This window comes from Lontra canadensis, unplaced genomic scaffold (assembly GCF_010015895.1).
Source record: "Lontra canadensis isolate GAN:19392208 unplaced genomic scaffold, GSC_riverotter_1.0 scaffold1, whole genome shotgun sequence".
NCBI lineage: Eukaryota > Metazoa > Chordata > Mammalia > Carnivora > Mustelidae > Lontra > Lontra canadensis.
This window is the reverse complement of record NW_022630995.1, coordinates 121,997,622-122,016,529: the sequence shown is the minus strand read 5'-3', so window position 1 is coordinate 122,016,529 and position 18,908 is coordinate 121,997,622. Positions and strand designations below refer to the sequence as shown.

At 38.4% G+C, this 18,908-nt stretch overlaps 1 protein-coding gene across 1 annotated transcript; it reads left to right on the top strand.

Annotated features, from left to right (window-relative positions):
• Window positions 1-8,956: 8,956 nt before the first annotated feature.
• Window positions 8,957-16,999, top strand: FGA (fibrinogen alpha chain). Its single transcript, XM_032862638.1, has 6 exons — window positions 8,957-9,088; window positions 11,259-11,384; window positions 11,874-12,057; window positions 13,201-13,346; window positions 14,143-15,517; window positions 16,245-16,999. The coding sequence occupies exons 1-6, from the start codon at window positions 9,035-9,037 to the stop codon at window positions 16,952-16,954; spliced, it is 2,595 nt and encodes an 864-aa protein (XP_032718529.1). The 5' UTR covers window positions 8,957-9,034; the 3' UTR covers window positions 16,955-16,999.
• Window positions 17,000-18,908: the final 1,909 nt, after the last annotated feature.

Genomic DNA, 18,908 nt, shown 5'->3' with positions numbered 1-18,908 from the left:
CAGAAATCTAATGTAACCATATGTCTAAGAGAAAAATTTAAAAAATATATAACTGTGGAAGAATTGTCAAACAAGATGATTAGTACAACAGAATCGAATGCAGTGATTACCTAATGAGTATAATATCTCTATATGAACATGGAAACGTTTAGAAAATAATAAGTGAAATTTTAGGATGAGAAACAACTCTACAGTGATAATTATGTAAAAAGTATCTATGAATATACATTTTGAGCAAAATGCAATCTTGACATGTATACATTCTTTGTACACATTCATTTTCCCCAACAAATCTAATGTAAAATTTAATACTAAACCACAAAATTAATATAAAGAAATCCAAAAATTGCTGATTTTTCCCATGATCATTTGTCCAGTGCTTCTTCTAAAATATCAATTACAAAATTTTTTTCAAAAACATTTTGGAGCTCCCTGTTTTTATGAGTGTCCTGAATACATAGTTGGTCTACATGTTGGATAATCTAGCATTGATTGTTAGAGGAAGACTGACTGGCAGAGAGGAGCATCTGACTTTTTCTTTATATACCTCTGTATTCTTTGATTTGCTATAATGAGTACATATTAAATTTGAAGTTAATTTTAAAACCCAGTGAGATAGAGAAAAACAGATAAACTACAAAATCCTATTTGTTTAGTTACTACTATTCAGTGGTAAATATCAAAGGGCTACAGTTTAAGAAATAAAGCATAAATAAATAATAAATAAATAAATACTTCCAGACCCAGTTGGATCATGTCTCCACAAACAAAACAGAAATAGAAAGGATTATCTTGATAAACTGTAAAAAAATCTATTTTTAAGTGAAACAAAGAGTTTGAGTTTTCATAGAGACAGATTATTTTTCTTCACAACTCAAGACATAGGTAACTCACTCAGCCCTTTCCTAGATATACAAGACCTAAGGTCACTGCAAAATAGTGAATAAATAGAATAGAAATAAATAGAAGCCTAAGTGCAAAACAGATGTGCATGGTCCCACAGTTTGAAAAACCTACAGAGGAGAGCTTCCAAAGAGGAAGGTCCTTGTACAGGCATACTGATGCCATAACTTTAGGTCATGCAAACACAAGGCAGAGTTCTTTAATCAACTAGCTGGAGTAATCATTTACTGAACAAATATAAAGATTTTAAAACATATCTCTGAAAGGCTGTAGCTTTTTTTCCCCCCAATTCCTTTTATGTTTAATAGTCATAAAGATTATGTTTCAGATTTGTGGGTGGGTTGAAAGTGAGAAATGAAGAATATAAGTATAGACAACACACTTGAGGACATTACAAGACCTAACATTTTTTGACTCACTCTAACCAATGTAAACTAGCCAAGGTATTTATGGTTGATATCTTTGATTTATTCAGTTGATAAGCGTGAAAAACAAAGTACACACTTAACCCTGGAGAAAATGTATTTCCCTGATAATTTCTTTTTTAAAGATCTTATTTATTTGAGAGAGAGAAAGAGGGAGAGAGAGAGAGGGAAAGAGACAGCACAAGTGGGGGGAGGGGCAGAGGTCGAGGGAGAAGCAGGCTTCCCCTAGAGCAAGGAACCCCTTACCCTAACACAGGGCTCCATACTAGGACCCTGGGATCTGGACCTGAGCCAAAGGCAGATGCTCAACCATCAACTGGCCCCTCAGGTGCCCCTCCCTGATGATTTTTTAACATTTTGATATAGCTCCAAAAGAGTGCAGAAAAAGAGTTAAAGTCAGTAAAAGGAGATAAAGTAGATGGATAATAATAAGTTGTTGATAAAGAGACTAAGAATATGAAAAAGATTGTTTTATACATCTGTGTGTGTTGTGTGTTGTCATGTGTGTCTCCCTCAGAGGCAGAGGTTGAGTTAATCATAATCCTGGTAACACCATTCTCATTCATCTGTGCTGGGTTACTCTCTTGACTGATTGATTCTCTTTTATTGAAATTTCCTTTTCTTCTTTCTATCTCCTTAATAAAAATCATTTCAAAAGATTTGATGTGTTTATTTGTATGCATTCTTATAAATCATAAATTGATCTATTGTGTTATGTATTTTTAAGTAATATAAAAGTCATTGTATTATAAATGAGTATTATCTGGCTGGTTCCCAAATTCTTTGTTACTGGTCTGTGTTAAGATAGGTAGAAAAATTGAGGATTCGCATGTAGAAACATTTTTTCCTATATTGTCTTTGCTTGAATTATATTGATTGAAATGTAATTTTATGTCTTCAGAATCTAATAATAAATATTAGGGCCTACATTTGATACATCCTTATTTTTTTTAATTTTACTTTTTTAGTGATTATTTTTATTTCATTTTATGATCTATAGGTCTGTAATTGTTTAGAAATTTAACAAAAGTGATTCTATCCCACAAATAGTTTGAGAAACATTGCTAAGGTCTTCAATGTACTTACTATCTTTTTCATTCAACACTGTGTTAAGATCTGCCCACAATCTGAGTACGTTATAACTTCCTTGATTTTCTTTTGAGTCCAAGGGTTAGAAAGTGAATATTACTTGGTTTCAAAGCTTATGATTTTTAAAACTATTTTTAATTAGTATCTAAATTTATTGCATTGTGATTAGAGAAGATAATCTTGATATTGGTCCTTTTGTTTTCTTTCTCTCTCTTTTTTAAAAGATTTTATTGTTAAGTAATCTCTACATGCAACATAGGGCTTGAACTTACAACCCCAAGATCAAGAGTTGCATGCTCTTCCAACTGAGCCAGCCAGGTGACCCTTGATATTGGTTCTTGAGAGAGAGATTTCACAAGATATTCTAGGACAGAGGAATTATCAGAATTAATTGATCTCATAAAAGTGTACCTAAATCATAATCACTCTCCAACAATGGTCTATATACCAGAAGACAATTAATATTTTTCCCTTAAGAAGGAAAACAAAGAAACTCAAGATAGACAGTGATAAACACAAGATTTGTTCCAAATGGCCCTGAGTCATGGCACCTTACAAATACTGATAGTAGGCTTGACCACTGACTTGCGGAACACTCTTCGGTATCAGATTTGAAAGACTTTTGGGAAGGCTAGCTGGCATGATTTCAAGCTCTTGCTTATTTCTCTTTAATTGGGAAATATCTGAAGGTACAACCGAGATAAATTTTGGATCATGACATTTAATTGGGTTTACAACTGGGTCAAAAATGTGTTTCCCAAATCCAAAATCCAGTATTCTTGGCCCTCACTCTCATTTCCTAGGTCCTTAGACAGATTTTCCTTTCCTGGCAACTTCAAACGCACAAAACAACCACAGGTAGACGAGAAACCTCCCTAAATAAATCTAAATGCTGACTCCCCATAAATAAACACAGTAGGACAGATTCCACTCTGTGATGAAAGTGGCCTCTTTCAAATGCTCGGGGGCAAATAGTTAAAGTGTGACTTAAAAAAATCTGACCTAACTTTAAAATTAGACCTTGGACTGGCAATGTTTTCCTTCCAATTTGCTCTCCTTACATCACAGAGCTGTGGTAAGAGTCAAATGAGAAAACATATGAAACTGCTTTGGAAATAAAAACAAAAATAAATTGTTTTTTTGCTGTTAAGATTGGCATTGCTGCATGGGATCTGAAACCAATGTCAGTTAAGTTTGGCAATATAATTTTAAAACTTTAATAATTTTTGTCTTTATGTTTTAATAACATTTTTATTTTATAATTTTTTTGGGGGGGACAGGGAAGTTATAAAGATACTACAAAAAATTCCCTATACCTGTCACCCAGTTTCCTCTCCTGCTAACACCTTATACCACCATGGTTTATTTGTCAAGACCAAGGAACCGACTCTAGTAGTTACTGTTCCCTCACCGCCGTACTTTATTCCCTTTCACCAGTGTAAAACCAATGTCTTTTTTCTGTTCCAGGATCCTACCCAGGATACAATATTACATTTAGTTGCCACATCTTCTTCGTCAACTTTTGTAATAGTTTCTTAGTCTGTCCTCATTTTTCATGACACTGACAGTGAAAGGCATATATTCTGGTACACTGGTCAAATATTTTGTAATATATCCTCCAACTGGGGCTTCTCTCCTGCTATTCTCAATAATTTTTTGTTTACTTAAGCAAAATTTTACCCAAATGCATTCTTTAAACTGCCTTGGTTTTATTATGGAATGACCCATTTAAAAGAGGCCCCAGGTGTGCCTGGGTGACTCAGTTGGTTAAGTGTCTGACTGGGTTTCAACTCAGTGTCATGAGATCGAGCCCCAATTCAGGCTCTATGCTCAGCAGAGAGTCTGCTTGAGATTCTCTCCCTCTGCCCCTCCCTCACTTGCACCAGTTCTCTCAAAAAAAAAAAAAAAAAAAAAAAGGGAAAAGAAAAGAAAGAAAATTTTTTTTAAAATTTCCAATAAGAATCACAAAGAATTAACTTCATTTTGATAATTAAATTCACTTACACTTTTAATATACTTTCTTGCTCTGAAAAGTCTGTTACTTAAAAATGCTCTTTCTCCAGATCTTAATATACCATTATTAAATTATTACCAACTGATATATCTTGTTTGCTAATCTTTAGTAGAACCACAGTGAAACCAGCAGAGAAGAGAGCCAGATTTAATGGACTTAAGGTATATGATGTTAGAATGAATCCACATTGTTGATATTAATACATCAATTGATTATTCATCTATATAATGGTTTTACTTTTCAAAACTAACCTTTATACTTCAATGCATGTTCAAAACAAACAATTCGATCAATTTAGTAAAGCACATTGTAAAAAAATTAATTTATCTTGAAAATAAATTATTTAATTGAAGACATGGTTAGAAAAATGACAAGAAGTAAAGCAGTGGGAAAAACTCAGGGACCTCATTGAACTCATCTTTCTCCTTCTTCCCCCGTTTCTTTTTCTCTCTCTGTTTCTCTAACACATACACACATGTCACATACACACATACTCAGAACTACTTAGTGGAAACTTGATTAAAAGTACTGAAGTTGAGGCACCTGGCTAGCTCAGCTGGCAGAGCATCCAGCTCTTGATCTCAGGGTCATTGAGTTCAAGCCCCATGTTGGGCATGGAGCCTATTTAAGAAAAAAAAAAAAAAAAAGAAAAGAAAAAAATGCTTAAGCAGAAGACCATGAAAACAATGCATCAGGACAAAGAGAGAGAACTATCAATATATTATTGGAACATTACAGAATTTGATTTTAAAATTACTGAAAATTATTCTATTAAATGGCTATTAATTTGGAGACCGTTCAATTACAACAAAGTAGATTTCTTTCCTGCATAAGGAAATTAAGGAGAAATGCAGTGTGACAGAAACAAACAAGATCAAGAAAAGCTCCCCCACTCAGTTTTGTAAATCCAGCTCAGAATCATTTCTGTATGTATAAAGAAAGTCCCATCTTTTCTCTGGAACTGTAACTTCCAGGGAAACCATCTAGAACCATCAGGGTACTAATGAGTTCTCAATGTAAATGTCCCATTAGTTACTCTTACATATATCATCAACAACTCATTCACCTTTCACAGTCAACAGCTTGGTTAAAAGCCAACTTTTGCAACACCCTTGAAATACAGGAGACAAACAGAGAAAGTCAGATACACAAAGCTAAGTAGCCTTGCCATTGTTTTCCAGTGAACCCCTTATAGATCAGTGTCTGCTGTAAAACCTGAGACAGAGGCCCCAAAAGATACCATAAGTATCTAAATTTTCAGAATTTAGGCATTTCGAATTTTAGAAATTAATTTTAGTACTTTCTAATTGTGCATTTAATATTGTTTTGATGAAATATGGCCTGTCAAAGCAACCTTATCTTCTTGTTATTAGGACAATAACAAAATTACAGATTCATATAGAGCTATACTAGAAGACATAGTGAATATTTTCCAGAAATATCTTGCATAATTACAATTATAGAATTTCTATTCTTTTTATATACATTATATACCATTTCAGTCCTGCCAGATAATACGGCATAGCAACCAGATAATTTTAATTTGTTAGATAATTTTAATTTGTGGGATATTTTATTAATTTCAAAAGGACAAATAAATGAAACATCCTTCTCATTAGAGCTAAAAAAAAATTAGGATATGGTAATCTCTGGGAAAAATAAAATACTCTACAGATGTTGTGGTTTGTTTGGTTTTTTTTAAGGATTTTTATTTATTTATTGACAGAGAGAGAGAGATCACAAGTAGGCAGAGAGACAGGCAGAGAGAGAGGGGAAGCAGGCTCACTGCTGAACAGAGAGCCTGATGCGGGACTCGATCCCAGAACCCTGAGATCATGACCTGAGCCGAAGGCAGAGGCTTAACCCACTGAGCTTGACCCACAGGCACCTCAGAGGTTGTGGTTTAAGAAACTGGAGATTTCTCAGACTTTTCCCCCCATTTTTGTATTTGTAAAAGTATCCTTACTATCATGTGCTTTAAAAAAAAGATACAGCTTGTATTATTTGTCACCTGTTCACTTGCATGGCTTCCTGGCTAAATAAAACCTGCTTCTCTCCATAGGTTATAATGCAGCTTGCTCATAGGGTTAGGGGGACCAGCCTGGTCAGTGCTCCATCCTACAGTGTCGGGCCAAAAGAAAGCCCCACAAAAAGTGTCTGGTTATGGAATTCTGGCACTGGAGAGATAGCATGGGAACTTTAAATTTTGTGGCACTGGGACATTCTAGGAACAGTAAAAGTGACCATTTCTGGGTCTCCTCATGTGTATATCATGGAACAGCAAGGCTAACAGCTAAAGATGGTACCTTGGAAATGCCTTGATGTGGCACCAGAGCTGAGGCAGTCAGTCAAATGAATGTTTTCTGTTCAAACTGTTTTCCGTTAACTTACTTTCGATTAGATTATGTTCAACTGAATCACCTGAAGCCCCCTGGGTTACTCTCTGGAAACATCTTCCATATACTGTGTTCACTTCCCGAGAGGAAACTTCCTATGAGCAGACAAAATCATCTGAAGAGGTCGAGCCTCAAGTTTCTATGCATGCCTGGCATTTTGCCAGTTTAGTAGACACTGTCGATTGAATATCACTCAACTCCCTATGGAATCACTGCCTTCCAGAACCTGGATGGACTCTAGGGCTCTCTCTGAGTTTTGCAACTGCCTCTAGAAATCCAAGAAAGCAACATCAGGAGTGAGCTTGATCAAAGAGCCTTCCAGAAAGCAAGCAGTGAAGGAGGGTGCTGCTTTGTACACAGCTTTCATCCATTTATAGCAAGCTTTCCATCCTTACAATGCCTGAGGAGGCAGTTGGTCAACTCCACATTCATGTTTTCTTGCTCAGTGAGGGCCCGTGCCTTTTGGGACAACATAAAGACCAATAAAATGTGTCAGTTCTCAAGTCTGTGATCTAGTGAAGCAGATGGACAACACTCCTACAACACTCCTAAATGCCATGAGTGGTACCTGGTCTAAAGAAGTATGGAAGAACAAGAGATGGCTTTTAATTGGAGGGATGGAATCAGGTATGATGTAAAGTGTCTAGCAAAATGCCTGGTACTGGGAAAACACTCAATAAATATTAGCTATTACTATTATCAGAATTGACTTCATGTAGGAAGAAGAATTTGAGTCAAGGTAGGTTTGCCAGGCAAATTATAAGATGCCCAGTTAAATTTGCATTTTGGATAAACAACAAATATATTTTAGTCTAAGTATGTCCCATGCAATAAACGGGACATACTTAGACTAAAAAATATTTGTTGTTTATCCAAAATGCATATTTAACTGGGCACCCTGGTTTTTTGTTTGCTAGATCTAGACAAGGAAAATTTTCATATGAAGATGAAGAGCAGGGAAGGTAAACTGGCATGTCCAAAGGCACAGACACAGAAAAGAAATGGTATTTTTCATGGCACTTTCTGTTCTCTAATAAATGTTAACATTTACTGAGTACTCACTATGTGGCAATCACTGATCTGAGGGCTTTACAAGGATTAACTCATTTATTCTTCATAAAAATATGTAATTTGTCCAAAAGCCAGATTTGGGAAGTGGTGTACCTGAGATTATGAACCTAAAATGCTTGGCTCCAGGGGCTACTCTCTTTAACAATTTTGGGTAGAGGAAAAGAATCTGTTCAGGTAATGTCAAGAAAGACTTCAGGGTCAGCCTATCACCACAGTCATTTTTTTAAAGAGTTATTTATTTAAGAGTTTAGGGGTGTCTGGGTGGCTCAGTGGGTTAAGCCTCTGCCTTTGGCTCAGGTCATGATCTCAGGGTCCAGGGATCGAGTCCCATGTGGGGCTTTCTGCTCAGCAGGGAGCCTGCTTCCCCCTCTCTCTCTGCCTGCCTCTCTGCCTACTTGTGATCTCTTTCTGTCAAATAAATAAATAAAATCTTTTTAAAAAATTAAAAAAATAAGAGTTTATTTATTTGTTTATTTATTTAGAGGGAAAGTGAGCAGGCAGTGGGGAGAGGTAGACAGAAAGGGAGAAGTAGACTCCCCACTGAGTGGGGGACCCTTCACCCCCACCCAGAAGAAGCAGGACTCCATCCCAGGACAAGTGGTGGTCTTGAGCAACTTGAGCGGACTTGAGTGGAAATCAAGAGCGCAACACTCAGCCTACTGAGCCACCCAGGTGCCCCCACCACAGTCATTTTTTTAAAAGTCCTGCACTCCAACCATAATTCCTATATGAAGTGCAATATCATTTGCCAAATCCGTTTGCAGTGGGCTGCTGCTAGCCTGCCTCAGCCTCTCTCCATATTGTCCCAAGTACTCAAGCAGAGGTCTGTCTTCCTATGCTTTACCTTTTCTAAAGTCATCCTGTTCCTGAAATGTGAGATCATCCTGGAATTGCTGCTGTCTTTGCAACAGCTTATCAAAAGCAAACAAGCTTGGGGGAATTGAGCAAGAACTTCTGGGACACCAACCTGAAGAAGAAGCAAGTGTTGGAGAGCACAGATTGACTGTCTGAACAGGACAAAGATAATGATTAATCAAACCTCCTTGCAAATTTAAATAGGCTAGGCACTAGGAGTGGAGGCAGTCTTGCTCTCTTTGAGCTGGAGTGCTCAAGAGCCAGCTCCAGCCTTCGAAAAGATGTTTTCTGTGAAGATCTTTTGCCTGGTCCTGAGCGTGGTGGGCACGGTCTGGGTATGGTCGCCTTTATTTTCTCTTCTTGCTTTGTCTCTATTGTTGAGTGAATCTTATCTATGTCCTCACACACTGTGAGGTTTATAAGCTCTAGGCCCCGGAGGCAAGTTCCTAGATGAGCCTGACACAGCACAAGTAAGAGGGACACTTAGCTGGACAAAAGTATAGAAATTCACAGGGAAAGCTTTGGCATCTGTGTTTCAGCCTTAGAACATTGTTTGTTTTACAGGAAGAAATCTCTGCCATCTTTGTTCCAATAAAGCCTCGGAGTAGTTCATTCTAGTTAACGGAACAAAACATTCTTTTGCTAAGAATTTTAAAAAACTCATTATTAATTTATTGCTAGTTGTCCATAATACACAGAACAGTGGCTTAATGTAGTTTTTCTGAACGGTTGTTTTTGTGTGTGTGTGTGTTTTTTTAAAGAAAAGCAAATTAGTTGTCTTTAAAACATATAGCATAATATATTTTATTACATATTACATAGTCAGGAGAGATTAATTGAGAAGGCAATATTCTTTTTAGGAAGTAATCTTTTTTTTAAGATTTTATTTACTTATTTGAGAGAGAGAGAGTGAGAGAGAGCATGAGGGGGGAGAAGGTCAGAGGGAGAAGCAGACTCCCCACGAGCCGAAGCTGGGAGCCTAATGCGGGACTGGATCCTAGGACTCTGGGATCCTCACCTGAGCCGAAGGCAGTTGCTTAACCAACTGAGCCACCCAGGCAACCAGGAAATAACCTTTTAAAATAATTACTAAATATTGCAACAGTTTCTAAAGTCTGACTCCAGAGGCTTATGGAAAGGAGACGGACTTCATTCAACAGGCCTTTGAAACACTTAGATCTTATAAAACATGACACATATGTTTAAGAAACTCAGTTAATTTCAGGCTATGAATTATTCCAATTTATTTCTTTCCCTTCACCACTCATAAGCCCTACTACTAGAGCAAAAAAAACTAAAGAGGGTTTCTAACTTACTTTTCTTCTTTAGAATAAACTAATAAGTAAAAAAAGTTTTATGAAAATTAAAATAACATTATTTGCTAACTATTTGGATAATGCATAAGTTTTCAGTAAATATTTAGCTTTTGTCTGTTTTTATTGTTGTGCCATTTTATTCTGAAATATGTTAGAATTCATAATTTTATTTCATATTTCATATTATTTCATAATTCATATTTTATTTCTTAAAGAGATTGTACTTATTCTTTTAAATAAACTGCCCTTGATTGCTTGAATAATAACTGCCCTTGAAGATTGTTATTATCATTAGGGTACTTTTTTTTAAAAGAGACAGCAAATATTAGCTAATTATAAGAATAAACTATCCAAGGAAGCACCTGGAGGCTCAGTTCGTAAAGCACGCGACTCCTGATCTTGAGGTTGTGAGTTTGAGCCCCATACTGGGCACAGAGATTACTTAAAAAAATAATAATAATAAACTATCTGAGATTAAAATAGTCATAGCAAAATCTCTGTAAGTTAGTAGTACAAAATAAAAATAGCTAAAACTTAAAACCCGTCTTGATTTATTAGGATACAAAGTCTTGTTGGAAGACTATTTTTTATGTCCTATTTCACTTTCTAGGTCACAATAGACATTTTTTAAATAATCTGTATTTTTAATTAGAAGGTGTTCAAAAAAGTTGTCAGTCCTGGATCATTATTTTTGCTGTCTACTCTTTTGCATTATAAGTAAGAGGAAATTATTATGTGAGTGAATAACCTCAGAAGCATTTCCCAGTCTGATCTGGCCACATTTGTGCCCTTGATGTACTTGCTCAAATTATGGACCCATCAGATCAAATTAGAAACTTGAAGGAGGGAGAAATTAAGCTAACATTGTATAGGTTTTTTCCTACTGAAACAGAAATTACAAGAGAAAGAACTCTGACTTTTGCAATTACCTATCTCCAGACATTACTGAAAATGAAAAGGTAAATTTTAAAATGTGTATACCTTATCTCCTTTAACTCATACAACTCCATAAAATACCTATTAGTATTTTCAGTCAAAATGTCAGAAAGCTGAAGCTTGCCGAGGCCCCAAAGCTGGGGCTCTTAATCTCTGTGAGAGCTCTCCCTTTCCTTGGGGTTTGCAGGTATGCCTGTATCTTCTTATCCACCTAATGTTGTTCTGTTTTTTGTGTTAAAATGAATCCATAAAGACCACCGATGTCAAGGAAAGTGAATTTATAGCCGAAGGAGCAGTTGCACGTGGCCCAAGAATTGTGGAAAGACAGCAATCTACCTGCAAGGAGACAGACTGGCCCTTCTGCGCTGATGAAGACTGGGTGAGCAGCGGGAGGAGGGGCAGAGGGAATGGGAGAATCCTTCCCCCTGGTGCTAGAATTGTGCAAGGGCTGACCCAGTAGGTCAAGAAAACTCTTCCAATAGGAATAATCTAATAACTCATTACATGTCAAAATCAAGAAGACAAATGGAAAGCAACCTCACCCTGAGAGCACTATTTAAATTACCTCCCAAACTCTGGGTCATTAGTGAGATTAATAGTTTGGATTTTAGTTGCATGTTCAGATAAATCCCAGAAACCTGAGTGTTATAGCCTCAAGATTTGGTGGGGCTTAATTTATGGTTAAGTGGACCCGTGTTACAAAATTTCTCTATGACTTCTAACTGGTCCTCTCAAACTACTCTTAAGTCAATAGATGATCTGAGGATATTGGAGGAGGGAGGGACAGTGGGGGCTGCATGGAAACCTTCAAAATTGTACTATATCCAAGATATAGACTTTTAATATACTTTTTCCTCTTCACTTCCAGAACTACAAATGCCCTTCTGGCTGCAGGATGAAAGGGTTAATCGATGAAGTCAATCAAGATTTTACAAACAGAATAAATAAGCTCAGAAATTCACTATTTGATTATCAGAAGAACAATAAGGACTCCAGTTCATTGACAGGGAATATAATGGAACTTGTGAGAGGGGATTTTGCCAGCACTAACAGTAAGCATTACATATTTGGTACTTTGACTTTATAGCGCACAACAACACAACAACAAAGGCCCTAAATAAAGATGCTGTCTTCTTATGGCAACTTCCAATTTTATTCCACAGTACTTATGATAGAAACACATGCCTTTATGATGTCCCTGAATTTTAAGGAGGGGATTGCTTTTTATAAAAGTAACATTAAAAAGTTTGGCTTAGAATTGTTTAATGTCACAAAGTAAGTCAGAATTTTGTATTGAAGACTAGAATTAAGTGTGTTCTTCTTTTAAGAGTGTATACTGAAAAGAAGATGAGCATAACCTTTTGAGGAGGTAGTGTTTCTGTCTTACAGAAGAGGGAGGAAACAGAGATCAAGAGACTTACCCAAAGACACACAGCTATTCACGTGATGGATTAAGAGTTCCTTCCACAGACTCCACCAAGCTGTTTCTGTTTTGTTTTGTTCTGTTTTTCCATTTAAAATATAGAGCTATGTTCTCTATTTCTCATAGGACTATGACTAAGCCTCATTAGGACTAGGAAACATTGGATTTACTCTAGGCATGGGAAGCACGTTTAGGGAGGCCCTATTTCCTGAAGCCTGCTTTGACTCTTTATATTTTTAGGAGACACTTAACTAATGTAAAGTCAATAGTACAACAGTAATAGCAAGTGAGTGATCCTGTTGACAAAAACAAAAAACAAAACAAAAAAACCCCACAAAAAACACCTTAGGAATAATTTTAAAAATATACGTAGGAAAGAAAACTTCTCCGTATGAAAATTCAAGAATATGTTTAAGTATGTTAACACATTGTTTAAATTATGTTTAAGTCCCTTGGTTAAGGAAATGATGAAATAATTGAAATGTGATCGAACTTAATCTCCTGATTATAACTTTAAAATTCCAAAGACATTTCTTCTGCATTTATTTAGATTACTAATACCTAGTAGAGCATCTTAATTGACAGCTATGGGTGACTAAAGGACACGACATTGTCCAAACATCGAATGCCTAATAGATTTGGAACTCATAAATAAAATGTCCAGAGAACAAATTGCTATTAAAAGGAAACAGATGTTTATAAGTAAATTTCTTTCTTTTGCTGGCTATGAAAGCAAGTCACTTAGCAGCTCCTTCACTCTCGCTTTTTTCAGATAACGATAATACATATAGCCAAGTGACAGAAGATCTGAGAAGCAAAATTGAGATCCTGAGGCGCAAAGTCATAGAACAAGTACAGCAAATCCGCCTTCTACAGAAAAATGTCAGGGATCAGCTGGTAGATATGAAACGACTGGAGGTAAGTGAGTGTTTGACTTTGACACCAGATTTCCTTGTTTTTGAATAGCAGGAAAAGGAAGGCAACAGTCATTCACTAAAGACATACTATATGTAGAGCAAAACATTATATCCATTATCCACCTACGGAGTAGGTATTTTTTACCCCCACTCTACAAATGAAGAAGAAAAGTTCAATGATATTAAGCAAACTTTCCAAGGATACATAGTTAGTAAATTTCAAAAGCAAATATTAAGTTCCTGCTTGTCTTGTTCAAGCTCTGACACCACCGTGCCTCTGGATCTTCAATCTCAGTCTCACTAAGAGTCAATTCATCAGTGTTTCCTTTTGGAGGGAATAGCATCTTACTGATATGTTTTAAGACTAAGATGAATTCAAATAGCTCCTACTTCTTCTCCAGGCTAACCTTACAATACCTCACATCTCTTCCACTGAGGGTATGACATAAATGAAAAATAGAGTACTGGGAGCACCTGGGTGGCTCAGTGGGTTAGAGCCTCTGCCTTAGGCTCCGGTTGTGGTCCTAGGGTCCTGGGATCGAGCCCGCGTCGGGGGTCTCTGCTCGGCGGGGAGCCTACTTCCCCCTATCTCTCTGCCTGCCTCTCTGCCTGCTTGTGATCTCTGTCTGTCAAATAAATAAATAAATACATCTTTAAAAAAATAGAGTATTGGTTGGTAGGTCTCCACCTCAAAGAAATGAATCTAGTTTCCAAAAAATAAATTAACTGCTTAGAAATGAACAGGCATGATTTCTTTGTATCAACCTCTTTTCTTTCTCTTTCCCCCCCTCTCTTAGGTGGACATTGATATTAAGATCCGATCTTGTCAAGGGTCATGCAGTAGGGCTTTAGAACGTAGGACAGATCTAAAGTACTATGAAGATCAACAGAAGCAACTTGAACAAGTCATTGCCAAAGACTTACTTCCACCTAAAAACAGACAACAATTACCACAGCTGAAAATGAGCAGAGCTCCAAATACACTTCCTGGGGACTTCAAGAGCCAGCTTAAGAATGCCCCTCCAGAGTGGAGGGCACTCATGGAAATGCAACAGATGAAAATAGCATTCGAGGGGTCTGGTAGAGATGGGAATACCCGAGGAGACACTGCATCTCATGGAACAGGATCAGTGCCTGAAAACCCCAGGAACCCTGGGAGCTCCACTCCAGGAAGTTCTGGCACTTGGAACCCTGGGAGCTCCACACCAGGAAGTTCTGGCACTTGGAACCCTGGGAGCTCCACACCGGAAAGTTCTGGCACTTGGAACCCTGGGAGCTCCACACCGGAAAGTTCTGGCGCTTGGAACTCTGGGAGCACTGGGCCTGGCAGTGATGGCAGTTGGAGCTCTGGGAGCACTGGGACAACCAGCAGCAGCTCTTGGAGCTCTGGGAGCTCTGTGAGCACCGGCACTTGGAATGCTGGGAGCACTGGAACTGGCAGTACTGGTCCTTGGAGCCCTGGAAGTTCTGAGTCTGGAAGCTTTAGGCCAGATAGTGTAGGGCATGGGAACTCTAGGCCTACCAACCCAGACTGGGGCAAATTTGAAGAGGTGTCAGGAAGTGTAACTCCAGGGACAAAGAAAGAGTTCCACACAGGTAAACTGGTCACTTCTAAAGGAGATAAAGAGCTTCTTATTGGTAGTGAGAGGGTCACCTCTGGAAGCGGGACCACCACTCGTCGTTCATGCTCTAAAACTGTTACTAAGACTGTTATAGGTCCTGATGGTCGCAAAGAAGTGACCAAAGAAGTGGTAAACTCTGAAGATGGTTCTGACTGTGGTGATTTACCCCATTCTTTTGCTGGTAGCCTAGAAGATCTCCATTCTAGGCACCCTGATCTGGATAGTTTCTTTGGCACTTCCTCAACTAGAAACATATTTCCAGGTGGGCTTTCACCCTCACACAGAGAGTTTGATAGTAGGACCCATGCTTTGGGCTCAGAATCGGACATATTCACACACTTCGGGGCATCAGAGTTCCCTTCCAGTGGTAAAACTTCAAGTCACAGCAAACAATATTTAAGCAGTAGTACAACTTTCAACAGAGGAGACTCCACATTTGAAAGCAAGAGCTATAAAGTGGCAGGTGAGGCCGGAACTGAAGAGGAACATGAAACCCTCAAGGGAGGATATACCACCAAAAGAGGCCATGCTAAAGTTCGCTCTGCCAGAGGTATCCACACTTCATCTTTGGGGAAGCCTTCCCTCATCCCCTAGACTAAGTTCACTATTCTTGCAATGCCTCCCCTAGCGCCTTGAACTTCTTTCCTAGCCCTCTATTACACTTTCCAGAAATTACACCTTTTTTGTGTGTGTGTTTGGGCACTAGACTGTAAGTTCCATGAGGGCGGGGACTTTGTCTCTCATGTTCATCTCTGTATTCCTAAATGCCTAACAGTGCAGAGAATCATGACTCAATAAACACGTGTTAAATGAATGAATGAATCCCTCTGAAACTCGATTTAAAGTTTGTTTAACCAAATTCTTTCACCACTCAAAATGTGTGCTCTTGGAATTGCCACCCAACTTATTAATCATATTTTTAGTGTGTGTCTCAGTTGACATTTAGATCAGGTTAAAAACAAGTTACATTAGCACTAAGTGATGCTTAGATATCTTTGCTGGTTACTTGCTGTTGTCAGTACACGGCAAGTAAAATTTCAAATCCATTGAAGAAAATCCCCTCTGTGATTTGTAGGTATAAATGTCACTCACTTACATAAGTTTCAACCCAGTGTAAGTGCACTCTTTCCCCATGGAGGGAGGGAAGGAAGGAAGGATGGATGAAAGGAAAAAAGGAAAAGGAAGCCAGTATCTGCCTTCCTTTAACCTGGGCCATGCCTATCTTTGTAAAGTTAAATGAGAATAACTTCTTCCAACCAGCTTAATTTTTTTTTTAGACTGTGATGATGTCCTCCAAACACATCCTTCAGGTGCCCAAAGTGGTATTTTCAATATCAAGCTACCGGGATCCAGTAAGATTTTTTCTGTTTATTGTGATCAAGAGACCAGTTTGGGAGGATGGCTTTTGATCCAGCAAAGAATGGATGGATCAGTGAATTTTAACCGGACCTGGCAAGACTACAAGAAAGGTTTCGGCAGCCTGGATGACAAGGGGGAAGGAGAATTCTGGCTAGGCAATGAATACCTCCACTTACTAACTCTGAGGGGCTCTGTCCTTCGGGTTGAATTAGAGGACTGGGCTGGAAACCAGGCTTATGCAGAATATCACTTGAGGGTAGGCTCTGAGGCAGAAGGCTATACCCTGCGGGTCTCTTCCTATGAGGGCACAGCAGGTGATGCTCTGATTGAGGGCTCTGCAGAGGAAGGAGCAGAGTATACGTCACACGCGGACATGCAGTTCAGCACCTATGACAGGGACAGAGACCCGTGGGAAGAGAACTGCGCAGAAGTCTACGGAGGAGGCTGGTGGTACAACAGCTGTCAAGCGGCCAATCTCAATGGCGTCTACTATCCTGGGGGCTCCTATGATCCAAGGAACAATAGTCCTTATGAGATTGAGAATGGAGTGGTCTGGGTCCCCTTCAGGGGTGCGGATTATTCCCTCAGGGCTGTTCGCATGAAAATCCGGCCCCTGGTGACCCAATAGAACTGGAAGGAGAGTAATCTGCTTTCTTTGTTTAGTGAAATAGAGGGAAAAATGAGGAAGATAAAGAAGTTAAGATTCTTTACAATCTACTAAGAAATTCATGGGTGCTATTTTATTATTCTTTGTACTGTATCTAGATGTAACTGAGACATATTACTGCTTTAAAAAATAAAATTATGTTAGTTTTTTTCTGAAAGTAGCTCTCTGGGTTTTCAAATTTCTATAAGGCTACACCGAGGAACATTCAGTACAACCAGGAAGAAGGAGTCCAGCTGATGTTCCTCTCTATAACCCTTATGGGTGTTGTTTTGAACACTTCTCTCCCCACACCACTCAAAGTCATAAAGCCATTGTAATGTAAAAAGTTTTTCATCCATTTTGTTTGAATGGGTTGAAGCCAATTTTTTTAGAGATTTTTTTTTTAAGATTTTATTTATTTATTTGACAGAGAGAGATCACAAGTAGATGGAGAGGCAGGCAGAGAAAGAGGGAGAGAGGGAAGCAGGCTCCCTGCCGAGCAGAGAGCCCGATGAGGAACTCAATCCCAGGACCCCGAGATCATGACCTGAGCTGAAGGCAGTGACCTAACCCACTGAGCCACACAGGCACCCTTTTGTTTAGAGATTTTATTTATTTATTTGACACACACACACACAGAGAAAGAAACAGTAAGAGAGAGAACACAAGCAGGAGAAGTGGGGGAGGGAGAAGCAGGCTTCCCTGAGTAGGGAGCCTGATGCAGGACTCTGGGATCATGACCTGAGTCTAAGGCAGATGCTTAATGACTAAGCCACCCAGGTGCCCCTGAAGCAAGTATTTTAAGTTACAGATCACTGAATTGAACGATGGCTAGCCTTCGTAGAGGAACTTAACAAATTACAAAGTACATCCATCTCTTCTGTTAGCAAGCAAATCCAGGAAGGCAGGAGGAGCATTCTTTCCTAATAGAAAGAGAAATCTGTTCCTTAAGTTTTTCAGTGAAGACCACAATGCACAATTAATTTTTTCTCCAGTTTGATGAATTTCCTTCAAAAACACAAGGCAGGAAAAAATGCATTTAAAATCCTTTAAATATTTTCACGTATTCAAAAAACACAGCTAGTATGTATTGAATTCATAAATTCAATATATTTACATTGATCAATATTTTATTTAATGTATGTTGCATCTCTGACGTTGGCTCCTGCCCCTAATTTTTAACTCATATTTCTTGTTAGTGAGAACTACCTGCTATTGACACTTGAAAACGTATTAAAATAGTCCAACCACAGTGAGCTCCTGGTACATTGTTCTCATTTTCGTGGTCTTCACCCCAGGTTGACTGCATCCTTTATCCTAGAGAAGAAAAAAAGAAGGAAGCAGGCAGGCAGTCTAGGGATAGAGGCCAGAGCTGGCGGAGCAGAGAAGAAGATGGACTTGCAAACATAGGAAGCCCCAGCATTCTTGCATTTCCTTATGTGCAACTGAAAATCCTTGATAGGTTTGCCTGGGTGGCTCAATAGATTAAGCCACTGCCTTCAGCTCAGGTCCTGATCCTGGGGTCCTGCTCGGCAGGGAGCCTGCTTCTCCCTCTGCCTGCTGCTCCCCTTGCTTGTACTCTCTTTCTCTCACAAATAAATAAATAAATGAATAAAATCTTTTTTAAAAAAATTAAAATCCTTGAAACAAATACATCTCCAAATCTTTGAATAGCTGGATAAGAACTTCAGAATTAACAGAAGTTTCATTTATTTCAGGCCTGGGAATAAATTCCATGTTATCTCTATGCCTGCCCCATTTACTACTCACACATATGCCTCCACAGAATTTGAGTTGGGAGTACGAATATTTTACTTTCCAGAGTGTCACACCATTAGGGACAGAGTTGGGTCCCCAAATGAAAGTGACTTGGAATGTGAAAGGCCATTCATCTCTCATTTATGTTGAAGGCTTTGAGTTTCTTGGCAAAGAATGG